The 12,768-nt window shown below is 45.6% G+C and overlaps 1 protein-coding gene across 1 annotated transcript in view; it reads right to left on the bottom strand.

The window, feature by feature from the left end:
- Window positions 1-12,768, bottom strand: part of LOC128840062 (histone-lysine N-methyltransferase SETDB2-like) — a 95,686-nt gene that overhangs the window by 23,136 nt on the left and 59,782 nt on the right. Inside the window, exons 18-20 of the mRNA XM_054033585.1 lie at window positions 5,692-5,799; window positions 4,783-4,916; window positions 404-450 (exon numbers count right to left, since the gene is read on the bottom strand). Coding sequence (XP_053889560.1) covers window positions 404-450; window positions 4,783-4,916; window positions 5,692-5,799 — 289 coding nt within the window. The remainder of the gene's footprint in view (window positions 1-403; window positions 451-4,782; window positions 4,917-5,691; window positions 5,800-12,768) is intronic.

The following is a 12,768-nucleotide window of genomic DNA, read 5'->3' as shown; positions in this document are numbered from 1 at the left end:
GAATGTGACCCTGTCGGTATAGGAGTATAGAAAGAAGCTATAACGTTAAATACAGGGCCAGATTCTCAGCTCGTGCAAATCAATGTAGTTCTATTGAGAATCTGGTCCACAATGTTTCTATTTTATAGTTTTAACGTTTATCTGGAAAAGCTCAGGGCAACTCTTACATACAAAATACTTCTTAAGTAAAATGCTTTGAGTTTTCTATGCAAATACATGGATCTCAGCCAAACCATTACTGCAAGATTAGAAACACGGTTGTAACTTTTTACGAAACCCACAATTCTATAGGGGAGTGGAGTGACACTAACTTTATTCATATGAATTGGTGACCCACTGCAAATAATGTAGAATGCAGATTTAAAAAATAAATGAAATCAACCAAACCATTAAAGAAACTCACCATAATGATTGCTCCTTTTGCCTGGGTCATGTTTTGGACAGAACACTCTAAAACATTGGTTCAATTTTAAAAGAGAGAGAAACAGTATTAATTAATATGTAAACAATGATATACTAACTTTGTTTTTCAAGATATCTTCCCTCTGTTCACCAGCACCTATACTAATGATACAAAAACATCTGAACACAAAACTGAACCTGTTTAAAACTGAAATTTGAGCATTATCTTCCTCAGCTATGAAATCTGACCATGTTGAGCCTTACCACAGGCACTTTTATAATACAAGCGCCTGTAACTTTATTTGCAAAGCTTGACTAGATTCAAATGCTGTTATGGTACAGTTTTGAACTAACTGTTAAACCAGCATGTTCTCTTGTGACATACCCATACCCATTGCTTAGGCAGAGTGGCCAACAGCGGCTTATTCCATTAATTCCTTTTTACCTGATTTAGAGAGTTCAGTAAAGGGGGAGGGGGAGAAATCCCCCTGCTACTACCAGTTGTTGCAGATTTTTGGAGGGCAACATGGGTCTACTATAAGAGACTAAGGACAGATATAGTAAATATTAATTGTGTTTACCAGAGGGTGAAGAATATATAACAGTTGGTTTCCTGAAGAACACAAAACAACTGCCCACCATTTATAGAACACCTTTCTTCCAGAAGGATCCCAATGCACTTTTCAAACTGTATTACAATGCTGGCGTTATGGCTGAAATGGCCTATTTTCAGGAACTAGCACTGAAATGTTTTGAAGAAAATGTTGTCAAAAACAGAGGTGCAATAATGTACTGTGCATTTTCTAATTTTTTTTTAACACCGCCCTAATCTTAAAGGTCCACATTTTGTTCTTTTATAAAAATGAGGCCTACTTTTGTATGTGCAACTACCGTGACTGTTCATTTTCTCACACAAATACCAGATGTGTGCACTCTCAATAATTAAATCCAGAAAGCTAGGTATGGAATTGCACATTAAAAATAATTTGCCCTATTTATACCACAACATTTTTTTTTTTAATAGCTCACAGCCCCTATCTGGTTCTTTCCTAATTAACATGTTTTAAAATACAATTAACACATTTTAACTAATTCACATATTTATAATCCCTCCACCTTTTATCATCCTGGTTACCCTCTTCTGGAGCATTTCCAATGCTCCAGTAGTGTTTCTACAAATGAGCTCCCCAAGTTATGCTAAATTCTGCAGCTGTTTTCTTTATATAGTGCCATAATGACCACTTTTCATTTTCACTCTATTCCATTTGCTTTCCTAATCACACTAATCATCATGCTGATGGTTTTAAGTTCTAAATCCCCATCCGAGTCATATCCATTTAAGACGTTATCCATTTTGACACAATACTCATTACTTTACGTTTTTTCCATGCACAATTGCATGTGTTGTCAATCCATGCCCACAGTTTTTCATGTCTCTAATTTCTCTTGGGCAGTGGCTGGCCCTCCTAGGTTTGCTAGCTTAGCTTCAAACTTGTGCATGCTGCTGCATGTCCCTTTATGTGCATCACTGATGTATAATTAGGGCCCTACCAAATTCACAGTCCATTTTGGTCAATTTCACAGCCAGGGGTTTTTAAATTAGTCAAGTTGACGTTTTCAGACTTTTACATCTGAAATTTCATGGTGTTGTAACCGTGGGGGTCCTGACCCAAAAGGGGGTCAGGGTGGGAGGGTTGCAAGGCTATTGTAGAGGAGTTGTGGGATTGCCTCCCTTACTTCTGCCCTGCTGCTGGCAGGGGCGCTGCATTCAGAGCCGGGCAGCCAGAGAGGAAAGCTGCTGGCCAGGCGCCCATCTCTAAAGCCAGCGCCACCGCCAGCAGTGCAGCAGTGAGGGTCACAGGGTACGGTGTGTGTGTGTCCGTGTGTGTTACCATAGCAGTAATGGTTTTCTCAGCAGTTTCCTGCCTGAGTGGGGCACTGACAGCTGGACCCGCAGCCTCTCCGCATCTGGGGCCGCCAGCTTCTTGTAGCCAGGGGAGATCCTGGAGGTGAGTCTGACCCTCCCCAGGAGTGGCCTCAAAGGGGAAGAGGAAGTCTTGTCCCTCCCCATCCCCAGCTGGGACTAGCAGCTGGAGCCCTGTGCAGGGTAGGAGCTCCAGGCTGCATGCCAGATTTCACGGTGGAGATCAGGTTTCATGGTCCGTGATTCATTTTTCACAGCCACGAATTTGATAAGGTCCTATGTATAATGCAAAAAAAAAAAAAAAAAGTTTGGGTCTAATCCCCACATTTTCCCCCTCACCGTGCTCCAAACTAATCTGTATCAATGTATCATTCTTCAGCCACCGATTTAGAAATTTGGTACCAATGCTATGCTCCTCAACTTAATGAGCGTTTAATCTGATAACTTACTAAAAGTCTTAAGACCTCATCAGTTATGTTTCACGTTTAATAGTTTTCACTGTCACACCTCCTGGCAGAAATTAATCAAATTCTAAGCACAACCACCTCTTTATAAATCTGAAGCTATTTGATTCATTTCTTAACGGCTGTTCAATGATAGGCTTTCAGGATGCAGAAATTGAATCCTGGAGTCTATTTTGGGCCAACATATTTTTTCCACACTTTCTAAAGCCATCCTACATCAGCCATGCTTTGTCTTCGCTCCCAGAAAGTTTCTCTTTTAGGCTACTCTCCTTCGTCAGGCTCAGAGATTCTGAACTGAGGTCTGTAGAGTGCTTTACAAACATTAGTAAGTTAACAAGTTAAATGTCACATCATCCCCATTTTACAGTTGGGGAAACTAAGACTCACAGAGCTTGTCACTTATTTAGCATCACATACCAAGCCAGTGGCAGAGCTGGGACAGTTAAACTGCTACTGGAATCAGTGAGAAAGGACTATTTTTGTGCTTGTGAAACATGCCAGATTGACTGCCCTACCAAATAACCCAATGGTGCATGTATTTTGTCATGTGAAAACCCTTACTGGTTGTAGTGCCTTGCCTCTTCCTGGAAGAGGTAACAATAATAAAGTCCACACCCTAAAATGACAGAGTAAGCTTCAACTGTCATCATTCCATAGCACAGAAACAGACGTTGTGGATTCAGAGCACTCCAAACTTCACCAAAATATATCGGCCACCTCCACAGTCAGCTGCAATCCCAACATTTAGAACAATGAGGGAGAACCTCTTTTCTTTGAACAACCAGCACCATCTCTGGCTGAAATGTTACAAAATTCTAGTATATGCGTATACCACCATTACAGTGGGTTTGGAAGGCATTTAGAAGACTTGCTCAAAGCTAGTTCAGTTCTGCTGGTATTGGGAACACATATGAAACAGGAGAAGTTCTTTTGTATGGGGACACAAAGTTTTCCACTAGCATTCCAGGTGCTGAACCAGAGGGGAAACTACCAAAGCTCTCTAAGGTAGATGGTCTTAGAGAGCGCGGCAGTGTCCTTGTACTGAGACTATTCACTGAAGCATGTGAACCCGGAGTAAACCTGAATTTGGGTGGAAGCAATATTCTACCTTGTGGGGCAGAAATGTTTACTGACCAGATGGCTAATGAAAACTGTGTCTCAATTTTAGCTCCATGGTCTTTCGGGATTCTGTCAGACTGATGGATATTGTCACAGGGTGGCTGGCCCTTTAAAGGGTGAAGACCCGGGAAAGAGAAGCAGGGGGAATTTTCTCTTTCTGGGAAGGGCCTCGTGGAGGCAGGCTGGAGAGAACCCCAGGGAGCTGGTTAGCTCCCATGGGAGGTCCTGAGATAGGGCCTGTAAGAAGCAGGGAGGTCCCTGAGAGAAGCTGCCAGAGTCCCTGGAGGGGGAAGGCAGTGGGGAAACCTGCCAAGAAGGGCCTCCAGAGAATAAGCCCTGGGAGGCAGACAGTGCTCAGCCTAAGATGCAAAGAAGGAACTCCGCAGTGCTGAGGAGTAAGGGGTGCAGAACAGGAAACTTCAACATAGCGTGAAGGGGCAGAAAGATCATTTGTCTGGAGGTTTATTTGCATTCTTTAGCTGGACTTTTGTTACCCTAAGTGGAGACGGAACTTAAATATGATCTGGCCGGAAGGCTGGGCTGTGGAAGACAAATAGAGACAAAACATCAACGCGGCCAAAGACGTTATGGTCAATGGTGCACCACAACCTGACACCAGCGTGCGCTACTGCAGTGAGTGGAACCATCTATATATTCCTGTCATTAAATGGAGTTTTTTTCCATTGCAGTGCTAGATAGAAACATTTTTTTCTACTGCTCTCAAACACACAGAGTTTCAAACACAGCTGGGTTGCAAAGGACCTTTTAGGGGGACATACACATCAATGTTTTCTGCATTTAAAAAAAAATTAACCTCTTTTTTGACAATGCCACCATAACCTACAAAAAATTAGAAAATGGTTTGTTAAATACCGGTAAATTCCTTGCCCTCCATCAGTTTCTAACGCTGCATCATCACACAGTGCACAAAAGTAGTGATAACTCCTCCGGCAGGTTTTTATCTCACATCCCACAGTGGCTCCTTTCTTGCGACAGAAGTTGCACATCTACAGCAGAAGGAGTTAAGTTGTTAGCAGACATAGACACTTTATAATTAGTAACTAAAATCTTATACTTGAGAGTAAATAGCTTCATCAGTGAACGTGCTTAAATCTTTAACTCTCAGCCTCCCTCTTTCTGTTCGTCATGCAAAGTCACTCCTCCAAACCGCAGCTCAGCTCATTTTTCAACCAACTTTCTATTAGTCTCTCTGCTCTTACACAATTATATTAAAATCAGTTAATATTCTTAGAAGGGACTCAATGATAGTGACAGTGTTGGGCTTTACATCTGTAAATATTTCACATTAAATTTGCTCAGTTTACAAGTATGGAGATGTTGGGAACAATTTTCAAAAACGCCCAAGCTCCACTTTCAAAAGTAAATTCAAAAGCAAAAGGATTAGAAACTTAGCTCTCATTTAATAAGAAATCTTTTCCTTTTCTAGGTCCCACAAATCAGGAGGTTACTTATGTGTAAGCTTAGCAGGACCCAAAATCTGCCCTCTGCCAAAATGTGCCTTTTCTTAGAAAGGAACCAAAACAGCCTTAATTTCTACTGCCAGACAAAAGTAGCTATATACTTTAGGTTCCACTAAGTGCAGAATCAGACTCATGTTTCTGATCTTTGGTAAGTCAGAATGACTGGGTTCTTGTATGCATTTTATTCAAGCTTCTATGTCACAAGGTCATAAAAATGTGACAAACAGACTTCATGATCTAACGTGCTGCTGTTCTTACTATAAATTATAAACAAGGAAATATTTGAAAGAAGCTGCCTTACCAGCCGCTTTCCTCTCCTGATTTCACTCTGAACTGAGGCCACATCAAACCTTGTATCCTGATTCTCTGGGTTATGCTCTTCGGATTCTACAAATCCCGAGGAATATAACTACAAACAAAACAAAAGAGAGCAGTAATTAACAGAGTGACTCAGCCAGTGAGAGACTCTGATGTGTATCAGTAAGGAATGATAGAAAGTAGATGGGTCTTCAGTTCAATGTCAGACATGAGAACTGTGCACTTTAAAAAAAAATCTGCATTTTTATTCACCCCACAAAGCCCCCTAAAGGGGTACATTTTTATTTCTTTGTTTTTAACAAACATTGTCCCATATTGAGTGGGGGAGCACTGCTTAGCTTTTTCCACCCTCCTACAAGACTGGACCAGCGATACTAGACTCCACCAACTGTTAAAGGAGGTTTCATATGAAGGGAACATGGCATTTTTACAGGGCTCATCAAGGAGGCCTGTCATAACTATAAAGGGAAGGGTGTAACAGCTGTCCTGTGTATAGTACTATAAAATCTCTCCTGGCCAGAGACTCCAAAATCCTTTTCCCTGTAAAGGGTTAAGAAGCTCAGGTAACCTGGCTGGCATCTGACCTAGGGTTACCATATGTCCGGATTTTCCCGGACATGTCCGGCTTTTTGGGACTCAAATCCCCGTCCGGGGGGAAATCCCAAAAAGCCGAACATGTCCGGGAAAATCCGGCGCCGCTGGGCCGGGGGCTGGCCCGGGGCCGGCGGCTGGCCTGGGGCCGGCGGTGCTGGGCGGCCAGGGGGTGCGCCGGGCCGCCGGGGGCCGGCGGTACCGGGCGGCCGGGGGTCGGCGGTGCCGGGCGGCCGGGGGGTGCGCCGGGGGTCGGCGGTGCCGGGCGGCCGGGGGGTGCGCCAGCGGTGCTGGGCTGCCGGGGGGTGCGCCGGGCCTCCGGGGGCCGGCGGTGCTGGGCGGGCCGGGGACCGGGGGTGCTGGGCGGGTCGGGGGTGGTCGGCCGGGGGCCCGGGGGCCGGCAGTGCTGGGCGGGCCGGGGGTGGTCGGCCGGGGGCCGGGGCCAGCACCCCAGGGCCCGAGCCGACCCAGGCTGGAGCCGCCGGGGGGGCCAGCCTGGGCCGCGCCTCCTCCCCCCACACCCCCCTTACCTGCTTCAGGCTTCCCGCGAATCAAATGTTCGCGGGAAGCAGGGGAGGGGGCGGAGACTTTGGGGAAGGAGTGGAGTTGGGGCGGGGGGGCCGGGGCCCATTTGGAGGCACAAAATATGGTAACCCTATCTGACCCAAAGGACCAATAAGGGGACAAGATACTTTCAAATCTGGGGGGGGGGGGGAGGCTTTTGTTTGTGCTCTTTGTTTGGGAGTTGTTCGCTCTTGGGACTGAGAGGGACCAGACATCAATCCAGGTTCTCCAAATCTTTCTGAACAAGTCTCTCCTATTTCAAACTTGTAAGTAAAAAGCCAGGCAAGGCGTCTTAGTTTTACTTTGTTTTTCTCAACTTGTAAATGTACCTTTTACTAAAGTGTTTATCTTTGTTTGCTATGCTTTGAACCTGAGGCTAGAGGGAGGTCTTCTGAGCTCTTTAAGTTTGATTACCCTGTAAAGTTATTTTCTATACTAATTTTACAGAGATGTTTTTTACCTTTTTTCTTTAATTAAAAGCCTTCTTTTTAAGAACCTGATAGATCTAAAAACAAGGAAAAATCAAAGGGGGTTGGATCTTGATCCACCAGGAGTTGGTGGAAGGAAGGAGGGGAATGGTTAATTTCTCCTTGTTTTACGATCCAAGGGGTTTGGATCTTGATCCACCAGGAGTTGGTGGGAGGAAGGAGGGGAATGGTTAATTTCTCCTTGTTTTAAGATCCAAGGGGTTTTGGATCTGTATTCACCAGGGCATTGGTAAAGGTCTCTCAAGGCTACCCAGGGAAGGGAATTAGCTTTGGGATGGTGGCAGCGGACCAGACCTAAGCTGGTAGTTAAGCACAGAAGTTTTCATGCAGGCCCCCACATTTTTACCCTAAAGTTCAGAGTGGGGAAACAGCCTGGACATGGTGGCAGAAATGGGATTCATTTTAAACCCAAAAGCCAGTAAGATTTTTTTTTTCCTTCTAGCTGCTTGGAAAGCAGAGCTGAAGGTAGATGCATATCTTATCTCTCCTTGCCTGAAGGCAGAGGTGTTAAGTTTTTTTAACAAGGGTCTTTGTTAAGAGAAGGGTTCAATCATTGAGCAAACTGGTAAAAGGAATTTACAAGCTGAATTTTTTTTTTTTTTACATCCTCGGGAGTAGCTAGTTAGAAAGTCTCTGTTAACTCAGCAGCACCCAGAGCTGAGAGCATCCCAGTTTCAGTCAACTGCAGAGGGGTGTGACCCAGCACAAGAAAACAGAAAAATGACTACCAAAGAAGAAAAAGCCAAAGAGGAGGCCCACAAGAGAGCTATGGAGCTAAAAGAAAAAGAGATAGAGCTGAGAGAAAAAAAAGAAAAAGCCAAAGAGGAGGCCCACAAGAGAGCTATGGAGCTGAAAAAAAAAAGAGATAGAGCTGAGAGAAAGAGAAGAGAAAGCCAAAGAGAAGGCCCACAAGAGGGATATGGAGCTGAAAGAAAAAGAGATGGAGGAGAGAGAAAAAGAAAGGAAGCATGAACTGGAAGTAGCAAGGGCTAGGCAGGATGCACCAGCCCATCCTAGCAACTCCTCTCCAGGTACCACTTCCCATCCCAAAAAATTCCCCACCTACAAGGCAGGCGATGATACTGAGGCCTTCCTAGAAAATTTTGAAAGGGCCTGCCTTGGATACAGCATCCCTATAGACCAGTACATGGTAGAGCTGAGGCCGCAGCTCAGTGGACCCTTAGCAGAGGTGGCGGCTGAAATGCCTAAGGAACACATAAACAGTTGTGAACTTTTTAAAAACAAGGCCAGAATCAGAATGGGGCTAACACCTGAGCATGCCCGTCGGCGGTTCAGAGCCCTAAGGTGGAAACCCGATGTGTCATTTACCCGACATGCCTACCACATTGGGAAAAATTGGGATGCCTGGATATCAGGAGCAAATGTTAAATCTACGGAAGAGTTGCCCTTCCTAATGCAAATGGGGCAGTTTTTAGAGGGTGTTCCTGAGGAAATAGAAAGGTACATCCTAGATGGGAAGCCCAAAACTGTAACCTAGGCGGGGGAGATTGGAACCAAATGGGTGGAGGTGACAGAAAAGAAAAAAGCTAGTAGCAGTTGGAGCGAATATCAGAAGGGGCAAGCCGAAACAAAACCTTACCACCGGGGACAACCCAAGGCCCCACCCACATCCCAAGGGAAACCCCAGGTGCCTTCTCACCCCACCACACCAGTCTCCACCAACCAACATCGCCCCGGTGATACCTTAGCAGGGCGATGTTTTAAATGTAATGAACTGGGATATATAAAGGCTCACTGCCCCAAGAACCCCAACCGATTACAGTTCATTACACCACAATCACACCAAAGATCCCCAGACCCAGATGCCTCTCTCATACCCTCGGAGCGAAGGGAAACCTTGAGAGTGAGCGGAAAGAAGGTTATCGCTTGGAGGAACACTGGGGCACAAGTGTCAACTATCCACCAATCCCTAGTGGACCCCAAACTCATCAACCCGGAGGCTCCAGTGACAATTCAACCCTTCGTGTCACAGTCTGTAACCTTGCCTACAGCCAAGTTGCCAGTACAAAGGCTGGTCAGGAATGTGGACTTTTGCAGTCTATGACAATTATCCCATTCCCATGCTGCTGGGGGAAGACTTGGCCAACCATGTGAAGCTAGCCAAGAGGGTGGGAATAGTCACCCGCAGCCAGGTTACGCAAGCTTTCACCCCCATCCCTGTTCCTGAGCCGTCCACCAGGGCCCCGTCTGTGTTACCAGAGACCCAAACAAAGGTGGTGGACCCGGATCCCCTGCCAACGACTGCAACAGCCGTAGTGGATCCAATCCCAGAGACCCAGACAAAGCCAGTCCCAGAACCGGAACTGGCAATGCAACCAGCACCAGAACCATTGCCAGCACTGAGTCCAGCGCTTGCAAACCCGTCTACAACTCCAACGCCAGGGGGCACCAGCAAGCCTGACCTGGCGGAAGCAGCAGATAACCCTACCCAAGAGGCTCAGCCAAAGCCTGAAATACCACATAGTGCACCAGCGGACAGCGGTTCACAGTCAGTGGAAACAGCCCCAGCACCTGCATCGCTTCCAGAGGGACCAAGCCCCAGTCCACAGTCCAAGAAGGAACTGATGTCTCCAGCATCAAGGAAACAGTTCCAGGCCGAGCAGGAAGCAGATGACAGCCTTCAAAAAGCTTGGGCGGCGGCGTGGAGCACCCCATCGCCTCTCAGCTCTTCTAACCAATCCCGGTTTGTTGTAGAACAAGGACTTTTATACAAGGAGACTCTTTCTGGTGGGCACCAGGAAGGCTGGCATCCTCAAAAACAGTTGGTAGTTCCCACTAAGTATCGGGTAAAGCTCTTGAGCTTAGCCCATGATCATCCCAGTGGCCATTCTGGGGTGAACAGAACCAAAGACCGGTTGGGGAAGTCCTTCCACTGGGAGGGAATGGGCAAGGACGTTGCTAATTATGTCCGGTCTTGTGAGGTGTGCCAACGAGTGGGAAAGCCCCAAGACCAGGTTAAAGCCCCTCTCCAGCCACTACCCATAATTGAGGTCCCATTTCAGCAAGTAGCTGTGGATATTCTGGGTCCTTTCCCAAAAAAGACACCCAGAGGAAAGCAGTACGTACTGACTTTCATGGATTTTGCTACCGAATGGCCGGAAGCAGTACCCTTAAGCAACACCAGGGCTCAAAGTGTGTGCCAGGCATTAGCAGACATTTTTGCCAGGGTAGGTTGGCCCTCCGACATCCTTACAGATTCGGAAACTAATTTCCTGGCAGGGACCATAAAAAACCTGTGGGAAGCTCATGGGGTGAATCACTTGGTTGCCACCCCTTACCACCATCAAACCAATGGCCTGGTGGAGAGGTTTAATAAAACTTTGGGGGCCATGATACGTAAATTCGTAAATGAACACTCCAATGATTGGGACCTAGTGTTGCAGCAGTTACTGTTTGCCTACAGGGCTGTACCACATCCCAGTTTAGGGTTTTCACCATTTAAACTTGTGTATGGCCGCGAGGTTAAGGGGCCATTACAGTTGGTGAAGCAGCAATGGGAGGGGTTTACGCCTTCTCCAGGAACTAACATTCTAGACTTTGTAAGCAACCTACAAAGCACCCTCCGACACTCTTTAGCCCTTGCTAAAGAAAACCTAAAGAATGTTCAAAAAGAGCAAAAGGCCTGGTATGATAAACATTCCAGAGAACGGTCCTTCAAAGTAGGACACCAAGTCATGGTCTTAAAGGCGCTCCAGGCCCATAAAATGGAAGCGTCATGGAAAGGACCATTCACGGTCCAGGAGCGCCTAGGAGCTGTTAACTATCTCATAGCCTCCCCCACCTCCAACATAAAGCCTAAGGTATACCATGTTAATTCTCTAAAGCCCTTTTATTCCAGAGAATTAAACGTTTGCCAGTTTACAGCCCAGGAAACAGATGATGGGTACATTTTTATGTCTTTGTTTTTAACAAACATTGTCCCATACTGAGTGGGGGAGCACTGCTTAGCTTTTCCACCCCCCTACAAGACTGGACCAGCGATACTAGACTCCACCAACTGTTAAAGGAGGTTTCATATGAAGGGAACATGGCATTTTTACAGGGCTCATCAAGGAGGCCATGTCCTCTTTTGCCAGTTAGCCCAGCAGGTTTGACAGAGCTCAGGATCTTTCGGGAGGGACTCAGTTGGAAGTGACAACAGAGTTAACGCTGGCAATGTGATACCAGGCAAAGACTGGCAGTGAATTGTTGGAGAAGCAACTTAAACAGGTTGAACAGTGGCTGGAAAAATATAGCAGAAATGTATGCATGAATACCTGCTGATGTACTGGACTATGACAACAAATTAGAAGGGATAATTAATTAATAACTACATTTGATTATAAGAAAACAAATGATCATACTTAAACAAAACCTAGCACCAAAACTGTTACTTAAAATACATGATAAATTTACAAGAAGACACAAAGCTTGGTCAGCTAAAGGAATAAGAACATAAACTCAGGCCTTGGCTACACTGGCGCTGTACAGGGCTGCAACTTGCTGCGCTCAGGGGTGTGAAAACACCCCCCCCCCCCCCGAGCACAGCGAGTGCAGCGCTGTAAAGCACCAGTGTAATCAGAGCCTGCAACGCTGCACGCTCGCTCTCAGCGCTGCAAGCTCGCTCTCAGCGCTGCAAGCTATTCCCCTCGGAGAGGTGGAGTACTTACAGCGCTGCGAGAGAGCTCTTGCAGCGCTGGCGGTGCGACTACACTCGCGCTTCACAGCACTGCCACGGCAGCGCTGGGAAGTCCTGAGTGTAGCCAAGGCCTTAGAGATAAGAAGCCACTTAGCACATGTTACTATGGGTTCAGAGTGACTAGTAAAGCTGTAAGAATGTTGCTAAACCAACACTGGTTTGTTTTCAATAATCTGAATGTTTGAAACATATAACACTGTAAAATGAAAAATAAAAGTAATCAAATTAATAAAGCTATAAACACAATGTAGCAAGAACAATAGATAGCTGATCTATAAGGGGAAGAAATAAAAGCGAGCAAAGGATTTGTGATGTAAGATATCAAAAAAAGAAAAGCTCCAGTTTAATGTAATAGGTATCCTACACACTAAAATATCAAGGTATAGGTGTGGTTATAGCAAGGAAAGTGACTGCAAAGATGGCACCTTTTAACTTAAAAGATCTGCACTCTGTGAGTTTAAAAACATACCTGCATATTTAATGACTATTTGTTTATATTACTTTTCTCCTGATACTATAGCAGAACAAATAAATTTAGGAAGAGGGCTCTCATAAAAGTATACACAAAAAGAACAGGAGTACTTGTGGCACCTTAGAGACTAACAAATTTATTAGAGCATAAGCTTTCGTGGACTACAGCCCACTTCTTCGGATGCATACAGAGAAGTGGGCAGTAGCCCACGAAAGCTTATGCTCTAATAAATTTGTTAGTCTCTAA

This window comes from Malaclemys terrapin, chromosome 1 (assembly GCF_027887155.1).
Source record: "Malaclemys terrapin pileata isolate rMalTer1 chromosome 1, rMalTer1.hap1, whole genome shotgun sequence".
NCBI lineage: Eukaryota > Metazoa > Chordata > Testudines > Emydidae > Malaclemys > Malaclemys terrapin.
This window is presented reverse-complemented; position numbering and strand designations above follow the sequence as displayed.